The sequence below is a fragment of the Oncorhynchus nerka genome, linkage group LG6 (genome assembly GCF_034236695.1).
Source record: "Oncorhynchus nerka isolate Pitt River linkage group LG6, Oner_Uvic_2.0, whole genome shotgun sequence".
Lineage (NCBI taxonomy): Eukaryota > Metazoa > Chordata > Actinopteri > Salmoniformes > Salmonidae > Oncorhynchus > Oncorhynchus nerka.
In genome coordinates, this window is record NC_088401.1 from 1,629,744 (window position 1) to 1,648,149 (window position 18,406).

The 18,406-nt window shown below is 42.3% G+C and overlaps 1 protein-coding gene across 3 annotated transcripts in view; it reads right to left on the reverse strand.

The window, feature by feature from the left end:
• LOC115131009 (LIM domain and actin-binding protein 1-like) overlaps nucleotides 1-18,406 on the reverse strand; it is a 42,500-nt gene that overhangs the window by 18,661 nt on the left and 5,433 nt on the right. For all 3 annotated transcript variants that reach the window (XM_065019209.1, XM_065019207.1, XM_065019208.1), the window contains exon 5: nucleotides 11,826-11,907. In XM_065019209.1, the coding sequence (XP_064875281.1) occupies nucleotides 11,826-11,907 (82 nt within the window). The remainder of the gene's footprint in view (nucleotides 1-11,825; nucleotides 11,908-18,406) is intronic.

Consider the following 18,406-nt stretch of genomic DNA (forward strand, 5'->3'; position numbering starts at 1 on the left):
CATAGCCACAGAGTCAGATCCCATAGCCACAGCCACAGACAGATTCAACAGCCACATTCTGCCTCAAGAATGAAGTCATTCATTTCTTAAAGACACAGCACACACTTTTCGAAAGAAGAGGTTGCTTCTTCTATGTTGTAGAGTCTATAGAAGAATCAGGGCCTTCTGATTCACACAGTAGAGTCTATAGAAGAATCAGGGCCTTCTGATTCACACAGTAGAGCCTATAGAAGAATCAGGGCCTTCTGATTCACACAGTAGAGTCTATAGAAGAATCAGGGCCTTCTGATTCACACAGTAGAGTCTATAGAAGAATCAGGGCCTTCTGATTCACACAGTAGAGCCTATAGAAGAATCAGGGCCTTGTGATTCACACAGTAGAGCCTATAGAAGAATCAGGGCCTTGTGATTCACACAGTAGAGTCTATAGAAGAATCAGGGCCTTGTGATTCACACAGTAGAGTCTATAGAAGAATCAGGGCCTTGTGATTCACACAGTAGAGTCTATAGAAGAATCAGGGCCTTGTGATTCACACAGTAGAGTCTATAGAAGAATCAGGGCCTTCTGATTCACACAGTAGAGCCTATAGAAGAATCAGGGCCTTGTGATTCACACAGTAGAGTCTATAGAAGAATCAGGGCCTTCTGATTCACACAGTAGAGCCAGAAGAATCAGGGCCTTCTGATTCACAGTAGAGCCTATAGAAGAATCAGGGCCTTCAGATTCACACAGTAGAGTCTATAGAAGAATCAGGGCCTTCTGATTCACACAGTAGAGCCTATAGAAGAATCAGGGCCTTCTGATTCACACAGTCAGAGTCTATAGAAGAATCAGATTCACACAGTAGAGTCTATAGAAGAATCAGGGCCTTCTGATTCACACAGTAGAGTCTATAGAAGAATCAGGGCCTTCTGATTCACACAGTAGAGTCTATAGAAGAATCAGGGCCTTCTGATTCCACAGTAGAGCCTATAGAAGAATCAGCCTTCTGATTCAGACAGAGAGTCAGGGCCTTCTGATTCAGCCAGTAGAGTCTATAGAAGAATCAGGGCCTTCTGATTCCACAGTAGAGTCTATAGAAGAATCAGGGCCTTCTGATTCCACAGTAGAGTCTATAGAAGAATCAGGGCCTTCTGATTCACACAGTAGAGTCTATAGAAGAATCAGGGCCTTCTGATTCACACAGTAGAGTCTATAGAAGAATCAGGGCCTTCTGATTCACACAGTAGAGTCTATAGAAGAATCAGGGCCTTCTGATTCACACAGTAGAGCCTATAGAAGAATCAGGGCCTTCTGATTCACACAGTAGAGTCTATAGAAGAATCAGGGCCTTCTGATTCACACAGTAGAGTCTATAGAAGAATCAGGGCCTTCTGATTCACACAGTCAGATCTATAGAAGAATCAGGGCCTTCTGATTCCACAGTAGAGTCTATAGAAGAATCAGGCCCTGATTCACACAGTAGAGTCTATAGAAGAATCAGGGCCTTCTGATTCACACAGAGTCTATAGAAGAATCAGGGCCTTCTGATTCACAGTAGAGCCTATAGAAGAATCAGGGCCTTCTGATTCACACAGTAGAGTCTATAGAAGAATCAGGGCCTTCTGATTCACACACAGTCTATAGAAGAATCAGGGCCTTCTGATTCACCAGTAGAGTCTATAGAAGAATCAGGGCCTTCTGAGCCACAGAGTCTATAGAAGAATCAGGGCCTTCTGATTCACAGTCAGATCCCAGAGTCTATAGAAGAATCAGGGCCTTCTGATTCACACAGTCAGAGTCTATAGAAGAATCAGGGCCTTCTGATTCACACAGTAGAGTCTATAGAAGAATCAGGGCCTTCTGATTCACACAGTAGAGCCTATAGAAGAATCAGGGCCTTCTGATTCACACAGTCAGAGTCTATAGAAGAATCAGGGCCTTCTGATTCACACAGTAGAGTCTATAGAAGAATCAGGGCCTTCTGATTCACACAGTCAGAGTCTATAGAAGAATCAGGGCCTTCTGATTCACACAGTAGAGTCTACAGAAGAATCAGGGCCTTCTGATTCACACAGTAGAGCCTATAGAAGAATCAGGGCCTTCTGATTCCACAGTAGAGTCTATAGAAGAATCAGGGCCTTCTGATTCCACAGCCTATAGAAGAATCAGATTCACACAGTAGAGTCTATAGAAGAATCAGGGCCTTCTGATTCACACAGTAGAGTCTATAGAAGAATCAGGGCCTTCTGATTCACACAAGAGTCTATAGAAGAATCAGGGCCTTCTGATTCACACAGTAGAGTCTATAGAAGAATCAGGGCCTTCTGATTCACACAGTAGAGTCTATAGAAGAATCAGGGCCTTCTGATTCACACAGTAGAGTCTATAGAAGAATCAGGGCCTTCTGATTCACACAGTAGAGTCTATAGAAGAATCAGGGCCTTCTGATTCACACAGTAGAGTCTATAGAAGAATCAGGGCCTTCTGATTCACACAGTAGAGTCTATAGAAGAATCAGGGCCTTCTGATTCACACAGTAGAGTCTATAGAAGAATCAGGGCCTTCTGATTCACACAGTAGAGTCTATAGAAGAATCAGGGCCTTCTGATTCACACAGTAGAGTCTATAGAAGAATCAGGGCCTTCTGATTCACACAGTAGAGTCTATAGAAGAATCAGGGCCTTCTGATTCACACAGTAGAGTCTATAGAAGAATCAGGGCCTTCTGATTCACACAGTAGAGTCTATAGAAGAATCAGGGCCTTCTGATTCACACAGTAGAGTCTATAGAAGAATCAGGGCCTTCTGATTCACACAGTAGAGCCTATAGAAGAATCAGGGCCTTCTGATTCACACAGTAGAGTCTATAGAAGAATCAGGGCCTTCTGATTCACACAGTAGAGCCTATAGAAGAATCAGGGCCTTCTGATTCACACAGTAGAGTCTATAGAAGAATCAGGGCCTTCTGATTCACACAGTAGAGTCTATAGAAGAATCAGGGCCTTCTGATTCACACAGTAGAGTCTATAGAAGAATCAGGGCCTTCTGATTCACACAGTAGAAACCTATAGAAGAATCAGGGCCTTCTGATTCACACAGTAGAGCCTATAGAAGAATCAGGGCCTTCTGATTCACACAGTAGAGCCTATAGAAGAATCAGGGCCTTCTGATTCACACAGTAGAGCCTATAGAAGAATCAGGGCCTTGTGATTCACACAGTAGAGTCTATAGAAGAATCAGGGCCTTCTGATTCACACAGTAGAGCCTATAGAAGAATCAGGGCCTTCTGATTCACACAGTAGAGTCTATAGAAGAATCAGGGCCTTCTGATTCACACAGTAGAGTCTATAGAAGAATCAGGGCCTTCTGATTCACACAGTAGAGCCTATAGAAGAATCAGGGCCTTCTGATTCACACAGTAGAGTCTATAGAAGAATCAGGGCCTTCTGATTCACACAGTAGAGTCTATAGAAGAATCAGGGCCTTCTGATTCACACAGTCAGGGCCTTCTGATTCACACAGAGCCTATAGAAGAATCAGGGCCTTCTGATTCACACAGTAGAGTCTATAGAAGAATCAGGGCCTTCTGATTCACACAGTAGAGCCTATAGAAGAATCAGGGCCTTCTGATTCACACAGTAGAGTCTATAGAAGAATCAGGGCCTTCTGATTCACACAGTCTATAGAAGAATCAGGGCCTTCTGATTCACACAGTAGAGTCTATAGAAGAATCAGGGCCTTCTGATTCACACAGTATAGTCTATAGAAGAATCAGGGCCTTCTGATTCACACAGTAGAGTCTATAGAAGAATCAGGGCCTTCTGATTCACACAGTAGAGTCTATAGAAGAATCAGGGCCTTCTGATTCACACAGTAGAGTCTATAGAAGAATCAGGGCCTTGTGATTCACACAGTATAGCCTATAGAAGAATCCGGGCCTTGTGATTCACACAGTAGAGTCTATAGAAGAATCAGGGCCTTCTGATTCACACAGTAGAGTCTATAGAAGAATCCGGGCCTTGTGATTCACACAGTATAATTTATAGAAGAATCCGGGCCTTGTGATTCACACAGTATAGCCTATAGAAGAATCAGGGCCTTCTGATTCACACAGTAGAGTCTATAGAAGAATCAGGGCCTTCTGATTCACACAGTAGAGTCTATAGAAGAATCAGGGCCTTCTGATTCACACAGTAGAGTCTATAGAAGAATCCGGGCCTTGTGATTCACACAGTATAATTTATAGAAGAATCAGGGCCTTGTGATTCACACAGTAGAGTCTATAGAAGAATCAGGGCCTTGTGATTCACACAGTATAGTCTATAGAAGAATCAGGGCCTTGTGATTCACACAGTAGAGTATATAGAAGAAACAGGGCCTTGTGATTCAAACAGTATAATTTATAGAAGAATCAGGGCCTTGTGATTCACACAATAGAGTATATAGAAGAATCAGGGCCTTGTGATTCACACAGTAGAGTCTATAGAAGAATCAGGGCCTTGTGATTCACACAGTATAGTCTATAGAAGAATCAGGGCCTTATGATTCACACAGTAGAGGCTATAGAAGAACCTCACCTCACTTCAGCCCTAGATCTATTGGCTTATAAAAACCCAAAGACAACATAGACAACTACTGTAATACACTTCCTAGCATATTACTCGCCAATGTTCAATCTCTAGACAACAAGGTACACGAAATTAGGGCACGAGTTGCCTTCCAGAGAGACATCAGAGATGATAATGTTCTCTATTTCACGGAAACATGGCTCACTCTGGATATGTTGTCAGAGTCGGTACAGCCACCTGGTTTATTTATGCATCGTGCCGACAGAAACAAACATCTCTCCGGTAAGAAGAAGGGTGGGGTTGCATGCCTTATGATTAACGGCTCATGGTGTAATCACAACAACATACAGGAACTCAAGTTCTTTTGTTCACTTGACCTATAATTCCTTACGATCAAATGCCGACCGCATTATCTTCCAAGAGATATCTCTTCGATTGTAGTCACAGCCGTGTATATCCCCACCTCCAGCAGATACCTCGTTGGCCCTGAAAGAACTTCACTGGACTCTATGTACACTGGAAACCACACATTCTGAGGCTGCATGTATTGTAGCTGGGGATTTTAACTTCTTATGCCTGGGGGCAGTATTGAGTAGCTTGGATGACTAAGGTGCCCAAAGTAAACGGCCTGCTCCTCAGTCTCAGTTGCTAATATATGCATATTATTATTAGGATTGGATAGAAAACAATCTGAAGTTTCTAAAACTGTTTGAATGATGTCTGTGAGTATAACAGAACTCATATGGCAGGCAAAAACCTGAGGAGAAATCAAAAAAGGAAGTGAGAAATCTGAGGCTGGTATGTATTCAACACAGTTCTCATTGAACTCCACTTGAGATATTAATGAAGTTTCACTTCCTAGGGCTTCCACTAGATGTCAACCATCTATAAATATTTGAATGAGGCTTCTACTGTGTTGTGGGACTGAATAACAGCAGAATGAATCAGGTGTCTGGCAGTCAGCCATTTTCTGGTCACGCGCATTCCTCATGATTTCCACTTGCGTTCCGTTGCTCCTCAAGACACAAAAGAATACTCCGGTTGGAACTTTATTAAAGATATATGTTAAAAACATCCTAATGATTGATTCTGTACTTAGTCTGAAATGTTTCTTCGACCTGTAATATAACCTTTTGAAGGTTTTGTCCGACGCTGACCAGAACGAGCGTTTATCAAACAAAACATACATGTATTGTGTAACATGAAGTCCTATGAGTGTCATCTGATGAAGATCATCAAAGGTTAGTGATTCATTTGATCTATATTTGTGCTTTTTGTGATCGCTATCTTTGGCTTGAAAATGGCTGTGTTTTTCTGTGGCTTGGTGGTGACCTAACATAGTCGTTTATGGTGCTTTTGCTGTAAAGCATATTTGAAATCAGACACTGTGGATTAATGGCAGCATTCGCGCAAAACTGAAAGCACGAACCACCGCTTTTAATTATGGCCAGGCGAACGGAAACATGACAGAATACAAACAGTGCAGCTATTCCCTCCACAAGGCAATCAAACAAACAAAGCATCAGTATAGAGACAAAGTAGAGTCGCAATTCAACGTCTCAAACATGAGACGTACTTGGCAGGGACTACAGTTAATCACAGATTACAAAAAGAAATCCAGCCAAGTCGCGGACATCGACGTCTTGCTCCCAGACAAATTAAACAACTTCTTTGCTCGCTTTGACGACAATATAGTGCCACTGACACAGCTGAACAAGAGGAATACCTACAGTTGAAGTTGGAAGTTTACATACACTTAGGTTGGAGTCCATAAAACTAGTTTTTCAACCACTCCACAAATTTCTTGTTTTAACAAACTATAGTTTTGGTAAGTCGGTTAGGACAACTACTTTGTGCATGATACAAACAATTGTTTACAGACAGCTTATTTCACTTCTAATTCACTGTATCACAATTCCAGAGGGTCAGAAGTTTACATGCACTAAGTTGACTGTGTCTTTAAACAGCTTGTAAAATTCCAGAAAATGATGTCATGGCTTTAGAAGATTCTGATAGGCTAATTGACATCATTTGAGTCAATTGGAGGTGTACCTGTGGATGTATTTCAAGGACTACCTTCAAACGCAGTGTCTCTTTGCTTGACATCATGGGAAAATCAAAAAAAATCAACCAAGTAGTTATTTTCCACCATAATTTGCAAATAAATTCATTAAAAATCCTACAATGTGATTTTCTGATTTTTTTTTCTCATTTTGTCTGTCATAGTTGAAGTGTACCTGTGATGAAAATTACAGGCCTCTCTCATCTTTTTAAGTGGGAGAACTTGCACAATTGGTGGCTGACTAAATACTTTTTTGCCCCACTGTATATACTCTACTCTATACCATCTACTGCATCTTGCCTAATGCCGCACAGCCATCGCTCATCCATATATTTATATGTACATATTCTATTCATTCCTTTACACTTGTAGGTATTTGTGTGTATTAGGTAGTTGTTCTGAAATTGTTAGAATACTTGTTAGATATTACTGCATGGTCGGAACTAGAAGCACAAGCATTTCTCAACAGTCTCATTGACATCTGCTAACCATGTGTATGTGACCAATAACATCTGCTAACCATGTGTATGTAACCAATAACATCTGCTAACCATGTGACCAATAACATCTGCTAACCATGTGTATGTGACCAATAACATCTGCTAACCATGTGTATGTGACCAATAACATCTACTAACCATGTGTATGTGACCAATAATATCTGCTAACCATGTGTATGTGACCAATAACATCTGCTAACCATGTGTATGTAACCAATAACATCTACTAACCATGTGTATGTGACCAATAACATCTGCTAACCATGTGTATGTGACCAATAACATCTGCTAACCATGTGTATGTGACCAATAACATCTGCTAACCATGTGTATGTGACCAATAACATCTGCTAACCATGTGTATGTGACCAATAACATCTGCTAACCATGTGTATGTGACCAATAACATCTGCTAACCATGTGTATGTGACCAATGACATCTGCTAACCATGTGTATGTGACCAATAACATCTGCTAACCATGTGTATGTGACCAATAACATCTGCTAACCATGTGTATGTGACCAATAACATCTGCTAACCATGTGTATGTGACCAATAACATCTGCTAACCATGTGTATGTGACCAATAACATCTGCTAACCATGTGTATGTGACCAATAACATCTGCTAACCATGTATATGTGACCAATAACATCTGCTAACCATGTGTATGTGACCAATAACATCTGCTAACCATGTGTATGTGACCAATAACATCTGCTAACCATGTGTATGTGACCAATAACATCTGCTAACCATGTGTATGTGACCAATAACATCTGCTAACCATGTGTATGTGACCAATAACATCTGCTAACCATGTGTATGTGACCAATAACATCTGCTAACCATGTGTATGTGACCAATAACATCTGCTAACCATGTGTATGTGACCAATAACATCTGCTAACCATGTGTATGTGACCAATAACATCTGCTAACCATGTGTATGTGACCAATAACATCTGCTAACCATGTGTATGTGACCAATAACATCTGCTAACCATGTGTATGTGACCAATAACATCTGCTAACCATGTGTATGTGACCAATGACATCTGCTAACCATGTGTATGTGACCAATAACATCTGCTAACCATGTGTATGTGACCAATAACATCTGCTAACCATGTGTATGTGACCAATAACATCTGCTAACCATGTGTATGTGACCAATAACATCTGCTAACCATGTGTATGTGACCAATAACATCTGCTAACCATGTGTATGTGACCAATAACATCTGCTAACCATGTGTATGTGACCAATAACATCTGCTAACCATGTGTATTTAACCAATAACATCTGCTAACCATGTGTATGTGACCAATAACATCTGCTAACCATGTGTATGTGACCAATAACATCTGCTAACCATGTGTATGTGACCAATAACATCTGCTAACCATGTGTATGTGACCAATAACATCTGCTAACCATGTGACTATTAACATCTGCTAACCATGTGTATGTGACCAATAACATCTGCTAACCATGTGTATGTGACCAATAACATCTACTAACCATGTGTATGTGACCATTAACATCTGCTGACCATGTGTATGTGACCAATAACATCTGCTGACCATGTGTATGTGACCAATAACATCTGCTAACCATGTGTATGTGACCAATAACATCTGCTAACCATGTGTATGTGACCAATAACATCTGCTAACCATGTGTATGTGACCAATAACATCTGCTAACCATGTGTATGTGACCAATAACATCTACTAACCATGTGTATGTGACCATTAACATCTGCTGACCATGTGTATGTGACCAATAACATCTGCTAACCATGTGACCATTAACATCTGCTAACCATGTGTATGTGACCAATAACATCTGCTAACCATGTGACCATTAACATCTGCTAACCATGTGTATGTGACCAATAACATCTGCTAACCATGTGTACATTTACATTTAAGTCATTTAGCAGACGCTCTTATCCAGAGCGACTTACAAATTGGTATGTGACCATTAACATCTGCTGACCATGTGTATGTGACAAATAACATCTGGTAACCATGTGTATGTGACCAATAACATCTACTAACCATGTGTATGTGACCAATAACATCTGCTATCCATGTGACCAATAACATCTGCTGACCATGTGTATGTGACCAATAACATCTGCTAACCATGTGTATGTGACCAATAACATCTGCTGACCATGTGTATGTGACCAATAACATCTGCTAACCATGTGACCAATAACATCTGCTGACCATGTGTATGTGACCAATAACATCTGCTGACCATGTGTATGTGACCAATAACATCTGCTAACCATGTGACCAATAACATCTGCTGACCATGTGTATGTGACCATTAACATCTACTAACCATGTGTATGTGACCATTAACATCTGCTAACCATGTGTATGGGACCAATAACATGAGATTTGATGCTAGAGTGTCTTGAAGAGTTACAGCCCGCGTCATTAACATGGAATAAAGACCAATAGGAGAAGAGAGAGAGAGAGAGGGAGGGAGGGAGGGAGAGGAGAGAGGGAGAGAGGGAGGGAGGGAGGGGAGAGGGAGGGAGAGAGGGAGGGAGGGAGGGAGGGAGGGAGGGAGGGAGGGAGGGAGGGAGGGAGGGAGGGAGGGAGGGAGGGAGAGAGGGAGAGGGAGAGAGGGAGGGAGAGAGGGAGGGAGGGAGGGAGGGAGGGAGGGAGGAGGGGAGGGAGGGGACCGTGACCCTTTGGGCCAGTATCACATAGGAGGCCGTGTTTTATCCTTTGGTTCAGACAGTATCACAGAGAGGTTTCTAGGGAGTGTTTTATCCTTTGGTTCAGGGAGGGGAGGGAGGGAGGGAGAGAGGGGAGTGTTTTATCCTGGTTCAGACAGTATCCATAGGTTTCTAGACCGTGTTTTACCCTTTGGTTCAGCCAGTATCACATAGGTTTCTAGGCCGTGTTTTATCCTTTGGTTCAGACAGTATCACATAGGTTTCTAGGCAGTGTTTTATCCTTTGGTTCAGACAGTATCATAGGTTTCTAGGCAGTGTTTTATCCTTTGGTTCAGACAGTATCACATAGGTTTCTAGGCAGTGTTTTATCCTTTGGTTCAGACAGTATCACATAGGTTTCTAGGCAGTGTTTATCCTTTGGTTCAGACAGTATCACATAGGTTTCTAGGCAGTGTTTTATCCTTTGGTTCAGACAGTATCAGGTTTCTAGGTTTTCTAGCCAGTATCAGTGTTTTATACCCTTTGGTTCAGACAGTATCACATAGGTTTCTAGGCAGTGTTTATCCTTTGGTTCAGCCAGTATCACATAGGTTTCTAGGCCGTGTTTATCCTTTGGTTCAGACAGTATCACATAGGTTTCTAGGCAGTGTTTTATCCTTTGGTTCAGACAGTATCAGGTTTCTAGGCCGTGTTTATCCTTTGGTTCAGCCAGTATCACATAGGTTTCTAGACAGTGTTTACCCTTTGGTTCAGACAGTATCACATAGGTTTCTAGGCAGTGTTTTATCCTTTGGTTCAGACAGTATCACATAGGTTTCTAGGCAGTGTTTATCCTTTGGTTCAGACAGTATCACATAGGTTTCTAGGCAGTGTTTACCCTTTGGTTCAGCCATTATCACATAGGTTTCTAGGCACAAAGGTGTTCGATGGGGTTGAGGTCAGGGCTCTGTGCAAGCCAGTCAAGTTCCTCCACACCGATCTCAACAAAACATTTCTGTATGGACATCGCTTTGTGCACGGGGGCATTGTCATGCTGAAACAGGACAGGGCCTTCTCCAGAATGTTACCACAACACACAGAATCGTCTAGAATGTCATTGTATGCTGTAGCATTGATTTTCCTTCACTGGAACTAAGGGGTCCAAACCATGAAAAACAGCTCCAGACCATTATTCCTCCTCCACCAAACTTTACAGTTGGCACTATGCATTTGGGCAGGTAGCGTTCTCCTGGCATCCACCAAACCCAGATTTGTCCGTTGGACTGCCACATGGTGAAGCGTGATTCATCACTCCAGAGAACGTGTTTCCACTGCTCCAGAGTCCAATGGCGGTGAGCTTTACACCACTCCAGCTGACACTTGGCATTGTGTATGGTGATCTTAGGCTTGTGTGAGCCTGCTCGGCCATGGAAACTCATTTCATGAAGCTCCCGACGAAGAGTTCTTGTGTTGAAGTTGCATCCAGAAGCAGTTTGGAACTCTGTAGTGAGTGTTGCAACCGAGGACATGATTTTTATGCTCGATGTGCTTCAGTACTCGGCGGTCCCACTCTGTGTGCTTGTGTGGCCTACCACTTCGCGGCTGAGCCGTTGTTGCTCAAAGACTTTTCCACTTCACAATAGCAGCACATACAGTTGACTGGGGCAGCTCTAGCAGGGCAGAAATTTGACGAACTGACTTGTTGGAAAGGTGGCATCCTATGACGGTGCCACGTTGAAAGTCTGAGCTCTTCAGTAAGTCCATTCTCCTGCCAGTGTTTGTCTATGGAGATTGCATGGCTGTGTGCTCGATGTTATACACCTGTCAGCAACGGGTGTGGCTGATAAAGACGAATCCAGTCATTTGAAGGGGTGTCCACATACTTTTGTGTATATATAGTGTAGATACAGTAGGTTGACTGTTGTGGGGGGTCTGTATGACATGAGTGAGATATATACATTGCTGTACATTGCTGATGAAATGTAATCACGTGATATGATGACTAGGACAGTTCTGTAGTTACTCACCATCCTGAGATGCTGTAGATATCTTTTCCAGGTTGATACCACTGATGGTCTTTCTCCTCTCTGAGCGCGTCGTTCTCCCAACCTCGGGGGACAGACACGACAAAGTTTGTATGATGTCACTGCTAACCACCAGACATGATACGGTATATTAGCAGTAGAACAGTATCATGGTTACTGGAATAATACCATGGTTACTGGAATAATACCATGGTAACTGGAATAATACCATGATTACTAGAATAATACCATGGTAACTGGAATAATACCATGATTACTAGAATAATACCATGGTTACTGGAATAATACCATGATAACTGGAATAATACCATGGTAACTGGAATAATACCATGGACACTGTCCTCTGCTAGCCAAATTAACCCAGTAAAGTGATTAATCAATACACACGCACCTTTAGATTGGCTAACCTCCACTCACCTGTAGACCAGTGGCGGCCCGTGCCATTTAAGATCAGGGAGGACGAGAATTTTTTTTAATGAGCATGGCCTTATTTCTATTACAGTATATTGGATGACTGTCATTCATATTCTATTCACCCAGCTCAATGTAACATCGATAGGTTTAGGCTACTACATGATACTCACATTTTCTGTATAACCATCAAGAGGTTGCTACAACCTAGCCTATGTGCACAGGTCGAGAGAAAAATGTTAGTAATCAAGGTGACACATTCAATACCGCCTTGCATCTAGTTGATCTAGGGTGTTATCATTCATCCAAGTCGCAAACGAGAGTTTCTATTGGACAAATGCAGGTATGTTTATCCCCGTTAGGTTCCGTTTGTTTCCATTTGAGAAATGTTTTTCAACAGAATCCGCGGAATGAATACACCCCTGATCACACGCAAACACAGCTCCGTTTCTTAGCAGCCACATACATGATCCCTTTGCTCATTGTATAATTCCTTCTGGCATCTACGCATCTATCTCTCATCTTTTCCCTATACTTGTGAACATCATTGCACAACACAAGAGCTGCCAGGCGAAAAACACCTTTTCAGGCCAAACCTTCATACCATAACCACTAACTGCTACACACACAGCCTACATCGTTGTCACCATATTAGTTAGCTACCGTCATAGTCAACATAGCTTTGAGAACTAACGCGATAATAAACACGCTACAATCATGCAGTACAGTGTAGAGTCAGAAAGCATTTCAGCAGTTATACTGGTGGTCCCCATTGGTCCCCATCTCTCCCCATTGGTCCCCATCTCTCCCCATTGGTCCCCATCTCTCCCCATTGGTCCCCATCTCTCCCCATTGGTCCCCATCTCTCCCCATTGGTCCCCATCTCTCCCCATTGGTCCCCATCTTTCCCCATTGGTCCCCATCTCTCCCCATTGGTCCCCATCTCTCCCCATTGGTCCCCATCTCTCCTCATTTGATAGTAAAGAAATGAACCACCACACATTATAAACCGTGTGGTTCCAGCCCTGAATGCTGATTGGTATATCAGACCGTAGACCACGGGTATGATTAAACTTTTATTTTTACTGCTCTAATTACATTGGTAACCAGTTTATAACGGCAATAAGGCACCTCTGGGGTTTGTGGTAGATGGCCAATATTACCACGGTAAGGGCTGTATCCAGGCACTCCGTGTTGTGTCGTGCATTAGAAGCCGCGGTATATAGGCCATACACCACACCCCCTCGTGTCTTATTGCTTAATTATATGTGGGAGAATGTCAGATATATGCCAGCCTAATCTCTGGCATGTTGTAATTGTAATCATTTACAGTATTTATAGTCGAGGGGTGTTGCCTTTGTTTCGCTCTAGTGGTTCACTCACTCTCACTCTCACACTAACCTGCCTAGTCAGTGAGTCAGTCGAACGAGAGCCAACTGAATTTTAAACGTCATCATCACGGCGAGCGAGTTATAAAGCAGAGGATAGGAGACACCAAGTTAAGTGGAGTGTAATGATATATATATATATATATATATATATATATTTTTTTTTTTTGACGTTTTAATGTAAAAGTCTGTTAGCATAGAAGCTAACATCAGCTAGAGTTAGCTCCAGTCAAGCTAGCCTGTTGTAGTCATGGCGACAGGACCAAGGAACGTCCACACGGTGTAAACATTATAACTAACTGTTTTAGGGATGTTGAGAATTTACATGATGAAAATGTATCTATGTGATAAGATGATAATGAATACCTTTTTACTCATTGTGTTTTGGTACGTTGGTTATTTACAATTGTAAATGAGTAGCCAAGTCAGTTGATTTAGAGAGAGACAACTGAAAACTGCATTGAAGAGAGAAGCACCTGATAAACGTTTTTTAAATCTTCAAGATTTCAGACTCCCTTCATTCTTCTCACCATACCCTATCCAGGTCCCAAGGTTTAATAGGGTACACTACTAGACCATGTCTGTGTCTCACCGTTAACTATGAGTTAATAGGGTACACTACACTACTAGACCATGTCTGTGTCTCACCGTTAACTATGAGTTAATAGGGTACACTACACTACTAGACCATGTCTGTGTCTCACCGTTAACTATGAGTTAATAGGGTACACTACACTACTAGACCATGTCTGTGTCTCACCGTTAACTATGAGTTAATAGGGTACACTACACTACTAGACCATGTCTGTGTCTCACCGTTAACTATGAGTTAATAGGGTACACTACACTACTAGACCATGTCTGTGTCTCACCGTTAACTATGAGTTAATAGGGTACACTACACTACTAGACCATGTCTGTGTCTCACCGTTAACTATGAGTTAATAGGGTACACTACACTACTAGACCATGTCTGTGTCCCATCGTTAACTATGAGTTAATAGGGTACACTACACTACTAGACCATGTCTGTGTCTCACCGTTAACTATGAGTTAATAGGGTACACTACTAGACCATGTCTGTGTCTCACCGTTAACTATGAGTTAATAGGGTACACTACACTACTAGACCATGTCTGTGTCTCACCGTTAACTATGAGTTAATAGGGTACACTACACTACTAGACCATGTCTGTGTCCCACCGTTAACTATGAGTTAATAGGGTACACTACACTACTAGACCATGTCTGTGTCTCACCGTTAACTATGAGTTAATAGTACACTACACTACTAGACCATGTCTGTGTCTCACCGTTAACTATGAGTTAATAGGGTACACTACTAGACCATGTCTGTGTCTCACCGTTAACTATGAGTTAATAGGGTACACTACACTACTAGACCATGTCTGTGTCTCACCGTTAACTATGAGTTAATAGGGTACACTACACTACTAGACCATGTCTGTGTCTCACCGTTAACTATGAGTTAATAGGGTACACTACACTACTAGACCATGTCTGTGTCTCACCGTTAACTATGAGTTAATAGGGTACACTACACTACTAGACCATGTCTGTGTCTCACCGTTAACTATGAGTTAATAGGGTACACTACACTACTAGACCATGTCTGTGTCTCACCGTTAACTATGAGTTAATAGGGTACACTACACTACTAGACCATGTCTGTGTCTCACCGTTAACTATGAGTTAATAGGGTACACTACACTACTAGACCATGTCTGTGTCTCACCGTTAACTATGAGTTAATAGGGTACACTACACTACTAGACCATGTCTGTGTCCCATCGTTAACTATGAGTTAATAGGGTACACTACACTACTAGACCATGTCTGTGTCTCACCGTTAACTATGAGTTAATAGGGTACACTACTAGACCATGTCTGTGTCTCACCGTTAACTATGAGTTAATAGGGTACACTACACTACTAGACCATGTCTGTGTCTCACCGTTAACTATGAGTTAATAGGGTACACTACACTACTAGACCATGTCTGTGTCCCACCGTTAACTATGAGTTAATAGGGTACACTACTAGACCATGTCTGTGTCCCACCGTTAACTATGAGTTAATAGGGTACACTACACTACTAGACCATGTCTGTGTCTCACCGTTAACTATGAGTTAATAGGGTACACTACACTACTAGACCATGTCTGTGTCCCACCGTTAACTATGAGTTAATAGGGTACACTACACTACTAGACCATGTCTGTGTCCCACCGTTAACTATGAGTTAATAGGGTACACTACACTACTAGACCATGTCTGTGTCTCACCGTTAACTATGAGTTAATAGGGTACACTACACTACTAGACCATGTCTGTGTCTCACCGTTAACTATGAGTTAATAAACTACACTACTAGACCATGTCTGTGTCTCACCGTTAACTATGAGTTAATAGGGTACACTACACTACTAGACCATGTCTGTGTCTCACCGTTAACTATGAGTTAATAGGGTACACTACTAGACCATGTCTGTGTCCCACCGTTAACTATGAGTTAATAGGGTACACTACTAGACCATGTCTGTGTCTCACCGTTAACTATGAGTTAATAGGATACACTACACTACTAGACCATGTCTGTGTCCCACCGTTAACTATGAGTTAATAGGGTACACTACACTACTAGACCATGTCTGTGTCTCACCGTTAACTATGAGTTAATAGGGTACACTACACTACTAGACCATGTCTGTGTCTCACCGTTAACTATGAGTTAATAGGGTACACTACTAGACCATGTCTGTGTCTCACCGTTAACTATGAGTTAATAGGGTACACTACACTTCTAGACCATGTCTGTGTCCCACCGTTAACTATGAGTTAATAGGGTACACTACACTACTAGACCATGTCTGTGTCCCATCGTTAACTATGAGTTAATAGGGTACACTACACTACTAGACCATGTCTGTGTCCCACCGTTAACTATGAGTTAATAGGGTACACTACACTACTAGACCATGTCTGTGTCTCACCGTTAACTATGAGTTAATAGGGTACACTACACTACTAGACCATGTCTGTGTCTCACCGTTAACTATGAGTTAATAGGGTACACTACACTACTAGACCATGTCTGTGTCCCATCGTTAACTATGAGTTAATAGGGTACACTACACTACTAGACCATGTCTGTGTCTCACCGTTAACTATGAGTTAATAGGGTACACTACACTACTAGACCATGTCTGTGTCTCACCGTTAACTATGAGTTAATAGGGTACACTACTAGACCATGTCTGTGTCCCATCGTTAACTATGAGTTAATAGGGTACTACACTACTAGACCATGTCTGTGTTCACCGTTAACTATGAGTTAATAGGGTGGGTACACTACTAGACCATGTCTGTGTCTCACCGTTAACTATGAGTTAATAGGGTACAGTACACTACTAGACCATGTCTGTGTTTAACTATGAGTTAATAGGGTACACTACACTACTAGACCATGTCTGTGTCTCACCGTTAACTATGAGTTAATAGGGTACACTACACTACTAGACCATGTCTGTGTCTCACCGTTAACTATGAGTTAATAGGGTACACTACACTACTAGACCATGTCTGTGTCCCACCGTTAACTATGAGTTAATAGGGTACACTACACTACTAGACCATGTCTGTGTCTCACCGTTAACTATGAGTTAATAGGGTACACTACACTACTAGACCATGTCTGTGTCTCACCGTTAACTATGAGTTAATAGGGTACACTACACTACTAGACCATGTCTGTGTCCCACCGTTAACTATGAGTTAATAGGGTACACTACACTACTAGACCATGTCTGTGTCCCACCGTTAACTATGAGTTAATAGGTACAACTACTAGACCATGTCTGTGTCCCACCGTTAACTATGAGTTAATAGGGTACACTACACTACTAGACCATGTCTGTGTCTCACCGTTAACTATGAGTTAATAGGGTACACTACACTACTAGACCATGTCTGTGTCTCACCGTTAACTATGAGTTAATAGGGTACACTACACTACTAGACCATGTCTGTTGTGGTTTTTCTCTAAGAGTTAAAGGTGTTTGAGAGGGTACGAGGCCTACGCCATTGCAGAGCTAGTAGTCCATGTTGCATGGATAAATACCATAAATTACTATGTTTTTGGTCACTTTACCTGACAAACGGTGGGACACAGTCTCACCGTTAACACCCCCCCTCCCCCTGAAAAGATTTAGATGCACTACTGTTCCACTGGAGGTCATAAGGTGAATGCACCAATTTGTAAGTCGCTCTGGATAAGAGCGTCTGCTAAATGACTTAAATGTAATGTAATCACGGTTGACAACTCCATTGTGTCCTCCTCCCAGAGCGCTAAGAACCTTGGCGTGATCCTGGACAACACCCTGTCGTTCTCAACTAACATCAAGGCGGTGGCCCGTTCCTGTAGGTTCATGCTCTACAACATCCACAGAGTACGACCCTGCCTCACACAGGAAGCGGCGCAGGTCCTAATCCAGGCACTTGTCATCTCCCGTCTGGATTACTGCAACTCGCTGTTGGCTGGGCTCCCTGCCTGTGCCATTAAACCCCTACAACTCATCCAGAACGCCGCAGCCCGTCTGGTGTTCAACCTTCCCAAGTTCTCTCACGTCACCCCGCTCCTCCGCTCCCTCCACTGGCTTTCAGTTGAAGCTCGCATCCGCTACAAGACCATGGTGCTTGCCTCACGGAGCTGTGAGGGGAACGGCACCTCAGTACCTCCAGGCT